The sequence below is a fragment of the Canis lupus genome, chromosome 1 (genome assembly GCF_003254725.2).
Source record: "Canis lupus dingo isolate Sandy chromosome 1, ASM325472v2, whole genome shotgun sequence".
In the NCBI taxonomy this organism is placed as follows: Eukaryota; Metazoa; Chordata; class Mammalia; order Carnivora; family Canidae; genus Canis; species Canis lupus.
Window position 1 is genome coordinate 107659858 of NC_064243.1, and position 18961 is coordinate 107678818.

Sequence of the window (18961 nt, forward strand, 5' to 3'; positions counted from 1 at the left end):
TTAAGTAGGCTTGAACTCGACCCCAAGGTCAAGAGTTGGATGCTCTACCATCTGAGCCAGTCAGGTGCCCCAGTTTAGTTAGTGGTGTTTTTTTTTTTCTCTTTTAAGATTTATTTATTTTAGAGAGAGAGAAAGAGAGAGCATGAGTTGGGGGGAGGGGCAGAGGGAGAGAGAAGCAGCCTCCTCTCTGAAGGAGCCCAACTCAGGGCATGATCACATGACCCTGAGATCATGACCTGAGAAATCAAGAGTTGGACACTTAACCAACTAAGCCACCCAAGCGCCCCTTAGTTTGTTTTATTTTTTAAAAAATTCTATTTATTTATTCATGAGAGACTCACAGAGAGAGAGAGAGAAGCAGAGGGAGAAGCAAGCAGACTCCATGCAGGGAGCCCAACATGGGACTCGATCCTGGGTCTCCAGGATCATGCCCCGGGCTGAAGCTGGCGCTAAACCACTGAGCCACCGCGGCTGCCCTCCTTAGTTTGTTTTAAAAGAGACTTTTGTAGGTGTCCAGGCAAAGATGGTAGTGACTTGGATAGAGTAGTGATGATAGATGAAGGAAAGAAGGTCTGATTCAGGGTAAGTTCTGAAGGTAAAGCTGACAGAACTTGCTGCTGGATGGAATGTGAAAGGAAGAATCAAGAGTAAGTTACGTTTTTGGTTGAAGTAAATAGTGCCATTTACTGAGATGGAGAGGGGCAGGGAAAGATTTGGGTGGTTGAAATTGAGGGGACATATTGTCATGGCCATCTTTGGAAATGACAACCATGATGTTGTTTTAATTTACCAGCATGTAAAATGTGCCTTCCCCCAGTACATTTGCAATGTACACTGAAAGAGAGAATACCAGATTTATAAGCAAATTAATTAAGGACTTATTTAAAGACTTTATTTGAGAGAGAGAGAGAGAGCATGTGAGCGCAAGCAGGGGGAGAGGCAGAGAGAGAGAGAAAGGGAGAAGCAAACTCTCTACTGAGCAGGGAGCCCGATGCAGGGCTTGATCCCAGGCCCCTGGGTTCATGACCTGAGCCGAAGGCAGATGCTTAAAGACTAAGCCACCCAGGCACCCCTATTTATTTATTTTTACATAGCAGAATCTGGTCCAGCAACCATCACCCATTCTAGCTGTGTAAAAACAGACTGGGGGTACCTGGCTGGCTCAGTGGGTAGAGCATGTGACTCTTGTTCTCAGGGTCATAAGTTCAAGACCCATGTTGGGCATGGAGCCTACTTTAAACAATTTTTTATTTTTATTTTTTTAATTTTTATTTATTTATGATAGTCACAGAGAGAGAGAGAGAGAGAGAGAGAAAGGCAGAGACATAGGCAGAGGGAGAAGCAGGCTCCATGCACCGGGAGCCTGACGTGGGATTCGATTCCGGGTCTCCAGGATCACGCCCTGGGCCAAAGGCAGGCACTAAACTGCTGCGCCACCCAGGGATCCCCAACAGTTTTTTAAAAATTAAAATCAGACTGGAAATTTGAGTTAAATAGAATTATTGAGGGAGAAACCTATCTGTGGCACCCCATTCCATGGGTACTAATCCAACAGAAAGAGATTCCCGGGGGATCCCTGGTGGCTCAGTGGTTTCGTGCCTGCCTTTGGCCCAGGGCGTGATCCTGGAGTCCCGGGATCGGGTCCCACATCGGGCTCCCTGCATGGAGCCTCCTTCTCCCTCTCTGTCTGTGTCTCTGTCTCTCTGTGTGTGTGTGTCTCTCATAAATAAATTAATAAAATCTTTTTTAAAAAAAATTAAGAGATTCCAAAAGAACCATCTGGAAAGATGGTGGAGGCTTGCAAGATATGAGATAGTCAGTCACTGAAGCACAAATATTCTGGGGTATGTGGATGGGTTGTTCTTGAAATTGAGTGTGACCACTTGATTTGCTTCAGCCACTGAAATGTGAATGGCAAAACTTTTTCCCCATATAATCATTTTCAGAGCATCTTCCCAGTCCTTATGTTCTTTTATTACCTTCTTATCAGACCAACTTCCTTACAAACATGGTGGCCATGTTGTATTATGTGACCTTCTGCATGCCCTCAGATAATTGGCCCGTGGTGAATGGTTGACTCAAACATCCATCTGATTGGGCATCCATCTGAATGATTGTCTCTTTAAGGATTGTGACACTGGCAGAGAGGTATTAGGAGTCTCTGTTGAGCCCTTGAAATGAGACCTCTAAGCTTCTACCACTCCTTGGCCCACTGCCACTTTTCGCTAGGAATGTTACAGTAGCCCTCTCCCTGGTTTTGCCTCCACTCTTGTCCCTATAGCCCTTCCTCCACATAGCAGCCAGAGTAGTCCACATAGCAAATCCGACTGTGTTACTCCCCTAATTTAGACCCTCTAATGGCTTCCCCTTGGTCTTAGAATAAAACCCAAAGCCCTTGCCATGGTCCGCAATGCCTTTCATGGTCAACCCTGCTAACTTCTCTCCTACATTCTCTCCTACATGTGTTCCAGCCACACTGGCCTTGTTCCACTCTCATGTAGCACTAGATTCCCCCTGCCACAGGGCCTTTGCACGTGGGATCTCAAGTCAGGTGCAGAAGTTCATGTTTTAGTTCATGCCAAAATCATGAAAGTGTCTGCAAATAATAGAGAATTATTGACTTAGTGTATCTATGGCTATATCACAGATATCCCCAAACTTCACAGCATAGAGCAATCATATTGTTATGCTCACAGAATTCATGAATCAGGAGTCAGGTTAGGACTTCTCTCTGCAACATGTCATCAGGAACCTCAGCTGGATGCTAAGGCTGACTTGAATGACCCATAGAATCATATCTGATACCTACACCGAATGATTTGAAGTCGACCTCAGCTAAGACTGTTAATTGTAGCACCCACCCATGGCCTCTGAGTGGGGTTGGGCCTCCTCATAGCATGGTGGCTTCTTACATGATGCTAATGATTGAGTGTTCCAGTAAGCAAGATGAAAGAAAGCATGTGATGCAGAAGTCCAAGCTATCCTGCAGGACAGGCCACATGCAGGAGATCAAGATGCTCCACTTGAACTCCACAAAAATGCACTTGCGTGAGGCATCAGTCAACACTGCATGGAGCAGAAAGCCACTCAACTGACCCATAGGATTGTGGGAAATAAGAAATGGCTGTCATTGTAAGCTGCTATATTTTGTTAACCCAACCTTTGCTAGCAGAGATCCTGTTGGTTACATTCACCACAACAAACGTTTACAAAGAAGAAATGGACTCTCTTCAAGGTCACTGAGCCATGCTGGTCTCTGAGTTCTCACCAGGAACCATCCTAGGCCCTAGGAAGCCAGCATTGCAGAAGTGGGGTGGGTGGTCTTAGATGTACACAAGCTACTTGCCAGTAGGGCGGTGCTCTTATAAAAGTTGCTGAAATGGTCCCAGGTCTGGGCAGGCTAACTAGAAAACAGTGAGCCCCCTGGGTGGACACAGTCCTAAGGACACATGGCTTGGAGAGTAGGCTGTTGGCTCTACTTGAGCCTCACTTGCCTCCTTGGTCAGTTGCCTTTGTGTAGTGAACAACCTGCACAATTTAAGGCTTCTGTTTTATGTGGGCATGTGAGACACTTCCAGTCAATGAGATATGTATGTGTGGGAGGCAGTTGCTGGAGGGCTTTGGAATCTTTCCCTCACTCTTCTAAAGGGATGCAAGAACGAACCTTTTTTGTTGTTGTTGCTTCATGAAGAGATTGTTTGCATGTGACACCTGGCTATGTGGCAGCCCTTTTGGACCATGAGGGAGCCAGCTGGTCTGAGAGCTGATGGCAGTTGAACAACCTGGATGGAACTGGAGTCACCAATGACACTGCTTGGCGGCTGACTTAACTAACCCCAGAGGTGCACTGCCTCCAGTCTTGTGTAAAACACATAAATATGTTATTTAGTTCAGGTCCCAGCAGAGTCACAAAAAAACAAACAAACAAACAAAAACCAAACAAAAAAAAAAATAAATACGTTATTTAAACAAGTCAGTTGTGACTTCTGTTACTTGCCGCCCAAAGCATTATGATGCCAGTGGGTAGTGTCCTGGTACATGTAACAATACCAGCAAAGGAGGAGGTGCCAAGCGCGGCTAACATCAGTGCTTGAGTAGTGGGGAGAGGTCAGCTGCGATGCCCACCCACTCGGGCAGGAAGGCTGCCTCTGGCTTAAAGATTTTGAGGAAGGGGGAGTCGGGCAGCGTGTAATTGGCCAGGTAGATGGTCTCTCCACCGGCAAGGTAGGCAGCCCAGATCCCGAATGTCCCAATGGTCATGATGGTGTGGTTGCACTGGGTAAGCAATGCAAAATCCTTGGCTGGTGAGCTCTCGATGCCATTGCCGGCGAACACCACATCACCGCGGGAGGAGTTGATGTTCTGCCGACACCAGGCCATGCCATTGCTGGTGACCACAAAGATGGGAGAGTTGTAGCGAGTCCGGAACCAGTCCAGAGCCTGCTCTAGGTACCGCTGGTCGGCAACCACGCCCTTCCACACGTTTGGCATGACCTGCACGTAGTCCCCCCGGCGCACGTGGACCCCCACGAAGGTGCCCGGCTGTCTTCCGTTCACCTGCAGGCCCCGCAGAAACTTCTGAGCCTCCTCCCGCACGTGGTCGTGCAGGGTGAACTCCCGCAAGATCTCATGGCGGAGGTGGTGGTAGAAGGTCCAGGAGCAGGGGTAGCCGGTGAGGCGCACGTACTCCCCCGGGATGTGGCGGTACTCCTCCTCCATCCAGTCGTTCAGGTGGTAGTTCTGCCACGGGATTTTGCTGGCCGTGGTGCCGTGCAGGACGGGGAGGGTGATTCTGAAGATGGGGGCCAGCGTGCTGTGCATCTCGGCCGGGATGAAGGCCGGCCGCCCGTTCATCTTGGCCAGGGCGTACAGGGTGGCGTACTCACCCATCTGGTTCCCCAGGCGGCCAATTGCATTGATCGTCCACATTCCCCTGAGCGGGGGGCTCGTGGGGCTTTCTGTCGGCGCCAAAACCAGTGTCTCAAACTCCCACGTGGGTTGAATCTTCGCTAGCCGCTGCTGAAGGTGAAATATAGTGGAAGCCGTGAAGACAAAGAGGATGAAGTGGACCATGGGGAAGAAAGACACCTGACTGCTGAGCATGGCTGTCAAGGAAGGGAGAGCAGGGAATGTTAGCTCGGGGGATGGAGGCCCCGGGGCGGTGTGTCAATGTGCAGATATTTTGTGGTTGTCTGCGCAGGTGGCTTTACTCTGTGTGTAAAGGGGTGTGAATACTCAGGTACAAGTGTGCAGGTATGTCTCTAGAGTGTATGCTATGGGGATGTGTTTACATTGGGTTCAGATGTTCCAGTTTACATATGTAGATAAATATTGTGTGTATTCACACATGGCACGTGCATTGTATGAGTGTGCATATGGGTACCTGTACATTGTATACACATATGGGTGTGTGTGAATTTGTGTACATAGAATGGACATGTGTACATTGTATTGTGTGAATGTGTATATATGGTGTACGAGTGTGTACTCTATACACAGTGTGCACGTGTATATATATACACACACGCATACTTATATATTATGTATATATACAATGTATGTTTGAATGTGGGTGTTTATAGCCTGAATATACATCCAAGGGTGCCTATATATAGGGAGTACAAGTGTACAAACCTACTATTTACTTGGGAATCCTGTTTCTAGAGATGTCCATCTTTGCATGCCTTGCCTATCTATATTCCCTTTGAAGGGAAATTGCCCAACTCATCACAAATTCCACCACTTGACCTGCCTACCCTTCTGGCCATAGCCAGATGGACCTGCGATAAGCACTGGTCTCCACAGTGGCTTTCCCATTTTTTGGTTATGATAAGTTGTAGGTTGGCTCTAAAAGATGAGTTGGCCGATTCTCTCTTGAATATTGTTACTAAAAGGTCATAAGGCAATTGGCAGGTGAGAGTTTGTTTTCCTCCTCTCAGACAACTGGGTGCCTAACATCCAGTTGAATTCAACAATTCAATTCAATTTTGACATTGCCTACTTAGATTTAGTATCAGATCCGACAAGTTATTTTTTTTAAAGGAAAGTTTTTTTTAAAGATTTTATTTATTTATTCATGAGACACACACACACACACACACACAGAGAGAGAGAGAGAGAGAGAGAGGCAGAGGCAGGCTCCATGCAGGGAGCCCAATGTGGGACTTGATCCTGGATCTCCAGGATCACACCCCAGGCTGTAGGCGGCGCTAAACTGCTGCGCCAGCGGGGCTGCCCAGATCCAACAAGTTAAAGCGTTCGGCACCACTTCACACACCAACTGCAAGTCCTGAGCCATTCATACTTCTTACTAATATTATAAATTGGGGGCTCCAATGACCCCCTCCTTAGGTTTGATCATTTGCTATAATGGCTCACAGAATTTGGAAAGGCACTTTACTTACATTTACCAGTTTATTATAAGAGAAACAAATAACCAGAAGAAGTACAATAGGGTAAGATCCAGAAGGAGCTTCTGTCCCCATGGATTTGAGGTAGTCCACCTTCCTGGCTCATGGGTGTGTTACCAACTCAGAGGCTCTCTGAAACCCACTTAAGGGGTTTTATGGAGGTTTCATTATGTAGACATGATTGATTAAATTATTGGTCACTGGTGATTAACTTAATCTTCAGTCCTTCTACCCTCCCCAGAGGTTGGGAGCTGGAGATGAAAGTTCCTTTATATATATATATATATATATATATATATATATATATATATATATATATATATGATTTTATTTATTTATTCATGAGAGAGAGAGAGAGAGACAGGTAGAGACACAGGCAGAGGGAGAAGCAGGTTCCATGCTGGGAACCCAACATGGGACTCAATCCCAGGTGTCCAGGATCACACCCTGGGCTGAAGGTGGTGCTAAACCACTGAGCCACCCAGGCTGCCCTGAAAGTTCTAATCTCTTCATCAAGCTTGGTCTTTCTGATAATCAGATACTGAAGCTTTGTAGGGGCCTGTGAAGAGTCACCTCATCAGGGCAAAAGACACTCCTATCACCCTATCACTCACGAAATGCCAAGGATTTTATGAGTCATGTGCCAGAACTAGGGACAAAGACCGAATATTATTGTGTGAGACCATAGCAGGTGATGCTGAGAAAGTAGGGGTTGGAGTGGCTGCGACATGTCAGATGCAGCCTGAAGCAGAGGCAGTCAGTAACTAGGAGATGCTTGAAGAGATGTGCAGAAACTTAAGAGAACTGACCAAGAAAACCCAGAGAAAAATTTCTTTATATTCAAACAAGTATACAACCTATTCTTTTAACTCTGGTTACAACAGAAATAAGTTCCAGGAGTGGGGTGGTCGCTTTGAACAGACCTTCTGAGAACACAGCATTTACTGTAGTATCATAGGAAGTAGGGGGCATTGAAGATTCCCCATTCCAGGACATAAAACTTGGACCAGTGATTTGTAGAGTGAAGTAGTTAATTAAGTTCCTTCTTGAGACCCCTGGAACAAAGGCCCCAAAAGGCCTTGAAGATATGGTTGTTGAGGATAAGCAAGACAGTTGAAAGTAAAAAAAAGCAGGGGATGAATTGGTTCTGTCTCCCCCATTATGTGGCTAAAAGCCAGTAGGGACAAACAGAACCGAGCATTGCTTAGGATGATCACAGTTAACACTTTATTATTGCTGAAGATTGCATCCATAAATTATTGAGGTCATTCTGCAATCTAGGCTGGAAAACACCTGGACCGTGTTGCCAGAGTAAAAGTCCAGGTTTGGCCACTGATCAACTTTGGAATTGGAATAATGAGAATGGGGATATATGAGAGGAGTCAAAGGAATGAGACACTTCTGCTTCCCCAGTTCTTTCACAGACTTCCCTCTTCCTTCCCTGTGAATATGAGGTTCCCACCCATTCTTTTTTTTTTTTTTTTAAGATTATTTATTTATTTATTCATGAGACACAGAATGACAAAGAGAGAGGCAGAGACAAAGGCAGAGAGAGAAGCAGGCTCCGTGACGGGAGCCCAACATGGGACTTGGTCCCGGGTCTCCAGGATCAGGCCCTAGGCCGAAGGCGGCACTAAACCACTGAGCCACCTGGGCTGCCCAAGGTTCCCACCCATTCTTTTTTTTTTTTTTTTTTTAAGATTTTATTTATTTATTAATGAGAGAGAGCAGCAGAGGGAGAAGCAGGCTGCATGCAGGGAGCCTGACGTGGTGCTAAACCGCTGAGCCACCCGGGCTGCCCCCCACCCATTCTTTTTAAAACTTTTCCTCATGAGCAGGCTTTAATTGAAGCATATCCTGGAGGCTCTGCACAAAGGTAGATTAGAGATGAAATGCTTCTGGGTGACTTGGTCCAGGGCTTGTGTTCCTGGTCAAAATACCGAACCAAGTGGCCATTAAGAAGAACACCAGGGCTAAATCAAGCAGTATGTGACCTCTTTCAACCTGGGAAGCTGCCAGAAGCTATGCAGGTATGGTGCTTTATGATTAATTATAGCTGATAAAAGTTGGCACAGGACTTAATATAGCAATATCCCTGTTTCTAAGTCACTGCCGACCTCATAACCCATTAAGATCACATGCATTATCTTTCTGGAAGAAATTCAGGCTTGTCAACTAGATGCCTAGATTTGAGTTGAACCAATTCAGGTGGAGGGGTCTGGGCCCCTGGGTCATCACCAGATGTTGAGCCTAACCAGAAATGAACTCCTGGGTGGTACAATCTCCTCCAGCTCCCTTCAACTTGAATGAAAGGAGCCAGAGAGGTTGGATTTGCTGAATAAAATTCACTGTACAGTTCAGCTGATGCTCAGGAGATTCGCAGTCTAACTAGTCAAAAGTTCCAGATTCCTTCCTCATCACCACTGAAAGTAAAGCCTCTGTTCCAGAAGCCCAATATGGAATGTGCTTCACTCAGTGACTGAGAGGACTCAGCTCAGTGGCTAAGTGCACACACTCTGGTCGCAGGCTGTTGATTGCAGGCTCCACACTCATTAGCTATAGTGATTCTGTGTGAGTAACTTCACCTTTCTGAGGATTAAAACTACCTGGCTGGAGGATAAAAACAATACTTTTTAATATTATCATATACAAAACAAAGAGCATTGTCCTGTGTGGGCTCTGGGCCAGCGACCAGTGGCTTTCCACTTTTCATATTGGGTGTGTCAGTAATGGCCACATCTAGCATTTAGGTCATAGAATGTAGCCCCATATCATCAGATGTAGATATGCTGGATCAAGCTGACTTTGAGGATTGTCCCTCTGTGGAGTGGGCGACTATGTGTGATTCTACTAGTTAACGTTTGATTTTTTTTTTAATGGAGTTGAGGGTATGAGATAAAACATGTGTGATGGCAATCAAGGGATGGATTGTATTAAGATAGTACATTTTTGCTCATCCAACCCACAGACTTTGTGTGTTATTTGTTGGATCGTGTCTTTCTACAAAAGGTATATTGGAATCCTAACTCCTGATGCTACAGAATATGACGTTATTGGGAGACACATCTTTACAGAAGTGACCAAGTTAAAACAAGGTCATCCTAAGGTGGATTCTAATCCAACAGGATTGGTATCTTTATAAAAAAACTAAAACACAGCCCACAGTATCATAAGATATTGGTCCAAGGCTGGTCTATTTATTGTCGGTTCATGATGTGTGAGCATGGTGGTGGTTCAAGAGGCTAATCTGTATCAAGTAGATTCTCTCCCTTGGGAATTTGAAGTAAGAAGCACAGAGAGGGTGGTTGGTTGGCACCAGCCAACCAGCTGGTGGAGTGTAGGCTTGGCAACTAAAGGGACTGTTAGAGCCCATGTGCAGCCATGGTAAGCCATATCTAAGGTGGACCAGAAAAATCCATGAGTACAGTGAATTCGACCCTGAGAATAAAAAGAGGATACTGAGGGAGAGATGGAAAATATCATTGTGTCCCTGATGGCTTCTCGGTTCCTGTTTCAAGGCCACTTGCAACATACATTCCTGTCCAGATCCCAACAGGGGTCTTCAAGACCCTGCCCTGACTCTGGATAGAAGGACCTCTCTGGAGACTGGGAAGCAGGAGGAAGTGGGGAGAGGGGACACCCAAGGGAGGAGGAGGGAAGGCTCCCTGTGGAGTGGCCTTGTATGCTCTTCCCACTTCTTCTAGATGTTTCTCTCTTCCTTTCTCCAATGAGACCGTGAGCATTTGAAGGGCACAGAGTAGACTTGGCTCCTCTGTCCAGTTCCGAATTTGCCAAGCACAGGATGTGGGACAACAGAGGCCAAGGGGAATGCTTATGGGAAGGCAGAAGGATGGAGGGAGGGAGGAAGGAAGGGAGGAGGGAGGCGATTGATGGAAAAAGAGACAGGAAAAGATAAAGAGAGGGAACTAGACAGAAAGACAGGGACAGAACCAGAGAGAGAGAGAGAGAGAGAGAGCAGGAGAGACAAACAGGAATAGAAAAACCACAGGAGAGACAGAGTGAGAGAGAAGAGAGGGAGAGGGGTGGCTCAGTCGTTTAAGGGTCTGCCTTCAGCTCAGGTCATGATCTTGGGGTCCTGGGATGGAGCCCTGCATCCACTCCCTGCTCAGTGGAGCCTGCTTCTCCCTCTCCCTCCACTGCTCCCCTTGCTTGTTCTCTCTCTCTCTGTCAGATAAATAAATAAAATCTTAGGATGCCTGGATGGCTCAGTGGTTGAGAGTCTGCCTTCGGCTCAGGGCATGATCCCGGAGTCCTGGGATCCAGTCTCGCATTGGGCTCCCTGTATGGAGCCTGCTTCTCCCTCTGCCTATGTCTCTGCCTCTCTGTGTGTGTCTCTCATGAATAAATAAATAAAATCTTTAAAAAAAGAGAGGGAGAGCAGGCAGGATGGATCTTCGTGCACTCAGTCCAGCTCTGGCCCCTGTGTTGTCTCAATTCTGGGTCTCCCAGTGAGTCCCTGTGGGGATCATTCAGTCCCAGTGTCCTGATCACACACACAGCTCTGTGAAGGAAGGGACAGTGTCGGTCTTACTCCCTTGGTATCCCCTGCAGCCCCCAGACATGGGGCTCTACACATAGTAGGCGCTTAGGAAATGTATGCAGAAGGAATGTGGGTCTGTCTCCACCTGTCAAAACCCAGTCACGGGCAGCCCGGGTAGCTCCGCCTTCAGCCCAGGGCATGATCCTGGAGACCCAGGATCGAGTCTCGTGTCAGGCTCCCTGCATGGAGCCTGCTTCTCCCTCTGCCTGTGTCTCTGCTTCTCTCTCTCTGTGTGTCTCTCATGAATAAATAAATTAAATCTTAAAAAAAAAAGAAGAAAGAAAGAAAGAAAGAAAGAAAGAAAGAAAGAAAGAAAGAAAGAAAGAAAGAAGAAAGAGAGAGAGAGAGAAGAAAGAAAGAAAGAAAGAAAGAAAGAAAGAAAGAAAGAAAGAAAGAAAGAAAGAAAGAAAGAAGAAAGAAAAAGACCCAGTCAGGCTCCAGCTGTTGCTTTTCCTCCTTATAGCAAGTGTCTGCCAAAGTCTCCCTGCCTTGACTTCCTCTCTCTCTTTTTAAAGATGTTATTTATTTGAGAGAGAGAGAAAGAGAGAGAGAGAGAGACCACTTCAGGGGGTAGGGGTGCAGAAGGAGAGGGAGAGGCTGACTTCCCGCTTAGCCGGGAGGCCTGACTATGTGGGACTCCATCCCAGGACTCCCTGAATCATGACCTGAGCCGAAAGCAGACCCTTAAACGACTGAGCCACCCAGGTGCCCATCCCTTTTTGGTTTTGAATCCATTTCCTGGCACCAAGTGAAGAGATGAATTTTGGAAGTATGACCTTCACAATCAAACCTCTTAATCTCTGGGCTGGCCCTGAATATCCCCTTGAAATTTGTTTACAGCAGACAGACAGACAGACAGACAATAAGGCTAGTTTTGCTTGGGTTAAAAAGGCAGAATGTATTAGAACAGCGCCTCTCAGCTTTCTTGGTGGTTCCCTCCTTCCTCACTCAGGAAGAGGGACGGTCCACTGCTGAGGGGCCTAAGGGAAGCACCTGCAGATTTTGACCCCCTGTCCTTGAGCAAGGCTGTGGGGAGAGGAGGCAGGGAGGCTCACATGGCAAAGGAAACCCAGTGTCTGGGAGTGGGGGCAGATCTGGAGAGAAGCTCAGGGGGGCCAGGGGGCAGCCATTAGCCTCATATTGGCTGCAGGACCTTGACTGAGGGCCTTTCCCTCTGAGTGCTGTTATCCAAAAATTGGGGATAATAATACCTCTTCCCCAGGCTGTGTGGGCACAATAGGGATTAGGAAATCTGAAGTGAATGCTTAAGAGCATGGGCCAGGCCTGCAGCTCGGTGTAGACATGCCTATTTGAAAGCAAAGGCAAAGTGAGGCTCAGAGACTCATCAGAGAGGAGTCTGGGGGACAAGCGTGGGGAAAGGCCAGGGCTGGGGCACAGAGGGGGCACAAGGAGATTGGGAGAGCAGCTGGCCCGCCTGACCTCCATAAGGAGATTGGGAGGATGCCACAGCCAGCAACCAAGAGCTGGGAGTCTGGAAAGCTTTGCTGCTTGGAGTGAGTGGGATCTCCCCCTAGTCCTGGAGATCCGGAAGCCCACCTCCTTTCCTCATTCCCCACAGCTGCATAGGGCACTTCAGGACAGCCGAGGAGGGAGGGGCAAGATCGAGTCCCTTGGCAGGGGTCCCTCAGGCACTCGCAGGAGGACAGACTAGAAAGGGGGCCCCGTTTTCAAAAGAGGAGCCCAGCTTGCAGGTCCCTTGGAAAAATGGGGCCACCCATATCGGCCCATTATTTCTTTTAAACTCTGTCTCAGGGCAGCCCTGGTGGTGCAGCGGTTTGGAGCCACCTGCAGCCTGGGGTGTGATCCTGGAGACCTGGGATCCAGTCCTACATCGGGCTCCCTGCATGGAGCCTGCTTCTCCCTCTGCCTGTGTCTGCCTCTCTCTCTCTGTGTGTCTATGAATAAATAAATAAAATCTTAAAAATAAATAAAAATAAATAAACTCTGTCTCAGATCCCAGGCCAAGCCTCATCCCCTCTGTCCTGTCCTCTCCCCTCTGGAGCCTGGTCCAGGGCTCCTTGCATCCCCCACACCCCATCTGTCCCCTACCCCCAGAGCTGGCCGGCCCCTCTTCAGCTTAAAGCCTTCCCATGGCTTCCCATCCCCACCCAGCCAGGCTTTGCCACCAAGAAATAACTCCCTCTCCCACGTCCCCAGGCCCAGGGGTCACACCCTATAATTTGGGTGTCTGGTTCCCCCCGCTCTGAAATCCCCTCCCTCCCTCTTCCCAGCCTCTCCTCCAGGTAATCCCAGATCACCCAGCTCGGTCCCCTCCCTACTGCTCTGAGCACTGCAGGTGTGTCCTGTCCTTCCCTCCACCCGGAATTCACACTGTAAGCAGGTCTCGGGGCAAGAGCTTGGGCACAAATGTGAGGCCACCACTCTGAAGCCGCCAACTTGATTCTCAGGACTGGAACGGAAGGGGTACTCCGGAGCCAGGGGGCCCGGGGGGCCCAGGGGCACCTGGGGGTGGGGGGGCCTCTGAAGACCCCTGAGTCCGGTGGTTGAGTCCTAAGTCCGTCCCGGAGGTAGGGGAGCAGACCCCGAGAAGCAAACAGGAAACTCGAGTCCAACAGGCCCTGCCCCTGGCCTTTGGTGTGCAAAGTGATTCTCAGGTAGGTTCCAGGAAACTGGCGACCGGAGGGAGGGAGGTGGCTGCCTGGGGCGGGGGAGGGGACCGCGGGGGTGATAGGGGTGGCTGGACCTCAGGTACCAGATCGGCCCGGAGGGAAGGGGAGGGGAGGGGAGCCCAGCGGGGGCGGCGGCTGAGGGGTAGGGGCAGGGGTGGTGGGCTGTGACGGATGGCCCTCTGCTCCTGGAGCCCCGGGGCGGGGGCATCCCAGAGGGGACCCCGGAGTTCAAGCGGGTCCCAGCTCCAGTACCGTGCGCACGCGCGCGCGCTCTCGGGGGTCGTGGAGAGACCCCCCCCCCCGGCGCCCCCTCCTCGCCGTCTCTCACCTGGTTCCGGCTGCGGGAATGGGGAGCTGACGGCGAGGTTGCTCTGCGAGCAGATCGGGGTGCTCCCTCCCCTGAGGACGACTCTACGCTCAAAAATCAGAACCGCCCAGCACCCGAGTCCGGAGGACCCCGCCCAGGACCTACCTGGCTCGGGGCGCCGCGGGGAGGTGCGGGGCTGGGCTTCTGCGGCCAGGTGTGCCCCGAGCCACTCCTCCCTCCCCCACGTGACTGTTGGGATACTGGCCTGGAAGGCCGACCCGAGGAGGAAGAAGAGGGGGAGGAGGGAGAAGAGGAGGGGGGAGGAGGGAGAGGAGGAGGGAGAGGAGGAGGGAGAGGAGGAGGACTCCTTCCCCCTGGGCCAGGCTCTTCCAGACTTGGGCCCCCTCAGGGTCCTACTTTTATTGATTTTGGCAACAACTAGCATTTCCGTGCCTAGCAGCCTCAGCCCATCTTCAAAATTCGGTGAGGTGGACACTCAGCAGCGACCCTCTGAGCAGCGCTGCGGTACCGAGTGGAGATAGCAGGACACAGGCAGGAATGATCGCACCAGGTCACACAGCTAGAAAGTCCGAGAAGCTGGAGATTGAAACCAGACAAGCCAGAATCTTGGAAAACACCTGGCAAATACCAGCTCGTCTCATTTTCCCTTATCTTACAAAAGATTCTCAAGAAATGAGAATCCCCTAACAGTACATTAGAGGGACAGCCTATGCCTGTCTGCCGCTGCCAAAATCAAATGTCAGATCAAGGAGGAATTTTGCGGGCACCTCCAGAGCTCCCAACAATCCTAACACCGAAAGAGGGGACAAGCAGCAACTCCTGGGCCCCGAGTGAGGCGACAGGAGGCTCGCTGCACCGCCTCTGAATCTCACACTCCACATCTTCACTGCAGAAGAGGAATCTGAATCTGAACAAGCCTCTCCGGGTGATGGCCAGCTCTCAGAAAACAGGAGGACAGGGACGCCTGGGTGGCTCAGCAGTTGAATGTCTGCTTTTGGCTCAGGGCATGATCCTGAGGTCCTGGGATCGAGTCCTGCATCCGGCTCCTTGCTTGGAGCCTGCTTCTCCCTCTGCCTGTGTCTCTGCTTCTCTCTCTCTCTCTTTCTCTCTCTGTGTGTGTGTCTCTCATGAATAAATAAATAAAATCTTTAAGGAAAAAAAGAAAAGAAAACAGGAGGACAGAGTTGCCAGTGAATCGACACCACAAGGGTGCCATAAGCCAAGTCCAGAATGTGGAACAATCTGCAGGACCACATGACCCAGCTTCCCCAACATTGGAGAAAAAGGAGGAAAAAAAAGAAAAAAGAAAAGCAAGGGGAACCTTATAACATACACAAAGCAGATCCTAAGCTCAGAAATGCATAAATAGATTTTTTTGTAACCTATATGGATGTCTGACAGGTTAGCCAAAAAGTCACCGGGATGCAGGACACGGCTTCACAGTGTAATATTTAGCAGCCTCAGTACTCAGTCACTAAATGCTGTGGTAACATCGGACAACCACAAGTAAAAATGCCCTGCGGATGCCCAGAATGCCCCCCACCCGGGACAGGGCTCCCCAGCTGAGGGCTGCTGTTCTACTCCTTTAGCGCTCCTGCTGGAGGACCAGGGGTGGGTGAATGCTTAACCAGCAATCTGGGGTAGGGGGGTGGGGGGTTGGGGCAGTGGGGAATCCCTGCTTGGTAGCATTTGCCACTTTCCGTGGGGTAAAGACTCCACCCTCACCCCCAGCCAATTTCAAGCAACCAACCGCTCATTGAACACAGAATTGGAAAGAGATACACAGCGAGACACTGATTTATAATACCTTGGAAACAGAATATCAATAACTTCAAGATAGTAGCAAACTAATTGTTGGGGCCAGGCGGGAAGGGAAACTCCTCAAGATGGCGGATACGCCAAAATGGCTGAGGTTCCTGTCACCACCTCCACTTGGGACGCCAATGGACCAATGACCTGCTGACAGCTTGAGCAGACCCTTACACCTCTCCTTTGGACTTCCCCAACCGAACCCAATGCCCTTCAAACCCCAGAGGAGGAAGTCACCTTTGACTGGCCGAATTGCAATCCTTCCTCTGCATAGTGAGGGTCACTCTGACTGGTTGGATTGCAATCCTTCCTTTGCATATGAGCCAACCAATAGGAAACCGTTCTGCCTTACAACGTTATGTAAACCCCCGACCACCCTGTCTTGGGGCGACTTCCTCGACTCACTCTCTTTCCCCCGGGAGTCGTGGAACCTCGCCCGAGGGTGCCTGCAATAAAATCTGTTCTTGGACCCTCATTTGCCTTGGCGGTCTCATCTCCGTCTAGTTACTAAAAAACTTAACACTAATAAAATAATCAGAGCTGTGAGGCATTCAGAGCCTTTATTGCCTTTGGTTTGATATAATGTATTCAACTATGATGTGTTTTAATTCTACATTTGATTCTGTGCTTAAAAAGCAACCTGGAAACTGAACCACTAGCTGTCTTTTTTTTTTTTTTTTAAGATTTTTATTTATTTATTCATGAGAGACACACACACAGAGAGGGAAGCAGAGACACAGGCAGAGGGAGAAGCAGGCTCCATGCAGGGAGCCCGACATGGGACTCGATCCCAGGTCTCCAGGATCACACCCTGGGCTGAAGGCGGCACTAAACCCCTGAGCCACCTGGGCTGCCCCTGGCTGTCTTTCCAGAGCGGCCACCACGGCTTGGGATCTATCCTTGTCTTTGGTGTTTCTTTTTTTTCTTTTCTTTTTTTTTAATATTTTTTTCTTTATTTATTTATGATAGTCACACAGAGAGAGAGAGAGGCAGAGACACAGGCAGAGGGAGAAGCAGGCTCCATGCACCGGGAGTCCGACGTGGGATTCGATCCCGGGTCTCCAGGATCGCGCCCTAGGCCAAAGGCAGGCGCCAAATCGCTGCGCCACCCAGGAATCCCTTTGGTGTTTCTGATTGGAGTGTAGGCACACCTCGGGCGTACTGGGGTTCAGGTTGTGGACCACCACAAAAAAAGCAAGTATTGTGGGGTGCCAGGGTGGCGTGGCCTGTTGAGCATCCAATTCTTGGTTTTGGTTCAGTTCGTGATCTCGGGGTCCTGGGATGGAACCCCATGTTGGGCTCTGTTCTCAGTGGGGAGTCTGCTTGAGATTCTCTCCCTCTCCCCTCCCTTACTCCCCCCCCCACCACACACTTTTTCTTCCTCTCTCAAATAAATAAATCCTAGGGGACACCTGGGTGGCTCAGTGGTTGAGCGTCTGCCTTCAACTCACGGGATCCAGGATCAAGTCTCCTATTGGGCTCCCTGCATGGAGCCTGCTTCTCCCTCTGCCTGTGTCTCTGCCTCTCTCTGTGTCTCTCATGAATAAATAAATAATCAATCAATCTTAGGGAACACCTGGGTGGCTTAGTGGTTGAGTGTCTACCTTTGGTTCAGGTCATGATCCCAGGGTCCTGGGATTGAGTCCTGCATTCTCCCTCTGCTTATTTCTCTGCCTCTCTCTGTGTCTCTCATGAATTAATAAAAAAAAAAAAAAAAAAAAAAAAAAAAAATGGGGGAAGGGGAGTGCTGATATCTCTGTCACTCTATCTCTTCACTATGGCCCAATGCAGGACTCGATCCCAGGACTCCGGGATCATAACCTGAGCCGAAGGCAGACACTCAACCGCTGAGCCACCCAGGTGTCCCAAAAGCCACTGTATTATATGCTTAAAAGGGCAAATTGATGACTGCCGTGTCAGCCTGTGATACGCCTGTCCTGTCCCAGAAGCCCTGATTCCTGTTCCTCCCACACACACCCAAGCCCGGGTAGCCTTTACTTTGACCTCAGACACCAAGGTTTAGGAGGCAAAAGAAAAAAAGTTTTCAACAAGTCGCTTGCAGTTGAACCCCTGCACCACCCTCACCCAGACAGCTCCTTTGCAAGTTGAGAGTCAAGGTTAGCCTGACACTTCCTGAGCCACCAGGAACTCCCATAATCCTCTGTCCCTAGTCACACCTCAGGATATAGTTTTATGATTGTTCTGCACTTGGAATGATTATAAAGCAATAATAATGATAAAAATGTGGGGATCCCTGGGTGGCTCAGCAGTTTAGTGTCGCCTTCGGCCCAGGGCGTGGTCCTGGAGTCCTAGGATCGAGTCCCATGTCAGTCTCCCTGCATGGAGCCTGCTTCTCCCTCTGCCTGTGTCTCTCATGAATAAATAAATAAAAACTTACAAAAAAAAAAAAAAAAGATAAAAGCAACATCTTGGGACGCCTGGGTGGCTCAGCGGTTGAGTGTCTGCCTTCAGCTCATGGCGTGATCCTGGGGTCCTGGGATCCAGTCTCCTCATCGGGCTCCCTGTGGGGAGCCTGCTTCTCCCTCTGCTGGTGTCTCTGCCTCTGTGTGTGTGTGTCTCATGAATAAATAAATAAAATCTTTAAAAAACCTAAAAAAAATCTTTAAAAAGTATAAAAATAAATTTAAAAAATAAAAACAATACCTGGAATGACTATAGGCCCTCTGAAGGCAGGACCCCTGACAATGTTATTTATGGCTGTAGATTATCAACAACCATAACTTACTTAATCCTTCCAATCGAAGGAGGTGGTCACTATCAGCTGAGGCCCAGAAAAGTGCAGCTGCTTGCCCAAAGCCACACAGCCTATAAGTGGCAGAGCTGGGATTTCATCCTGAACCCAAAGCTCCACCCCCCCCTTTTATCCCAGGAAGTGGACAATCACTAGTCACCAGTGACAGTGACTCTAGCCTCCTCTGTAATGGGTACTGAGTGTAAACAAGGTCCAGTTGAAACACTTGTTGCATCTCCATGAACACTGGTCCATGTCTTCTTGGCTTCTGGCCAACATGCTCAGAGGAAGTCCAGCCTGTCCTGCAGGAGAGAGGATGCCTGGCCGTCCCCACCAAGCTCCTTGCTGTGTAGCTGCCTGAGAGACCTCACACACCACACGGAAAGAACCACCCAGTCGATTCACATCATTGTGGGAAATCAGCAATTCTGCGCTGAAAGCCATTACGGT

The 18961-nt window shown here is 49.1% G+C and overlaps 1 protein-coding gene across 2 annotated transcripts; it reads right to left on the bottom strand.

The window, feature by feature from the left end:
- Positions 1-1952: 1952 nt before the first annotated feature.
- FUT2 (fucosyltransferase 2) lies at positions 1953-14197 on the bottom strand. Of its 2 annotated transcripts, none has more exons than XM_025424384.3 (2): positions 14095-14197; positions 1953-5105 (listed from the first exon to the last, which is right to left on the bottom strand). In XM_025424384.3, the coding sequence occupies exon 2, from the start codon at positions 5101-5103 to the stop codon at positions 4084-4086; it is 1020 nt and encodes a 339-aa protein (XP_025280169.1). In that variant the 5' UTR covers positions 5104-5105; positions 14095-14197; the 3' UTR covers positions 1953-4083. The 2 variants fall into 2 exon arrangements, with proteins under 2 accessions (XP_025280169.1, XP_025280168.1); XM_025424383.3 differs by lacking the exon at positions 14095-14197 and adding an exon at positions 13951-14088.
- Positions 14198-18961: the final 4764 nt, after the last annotated feature.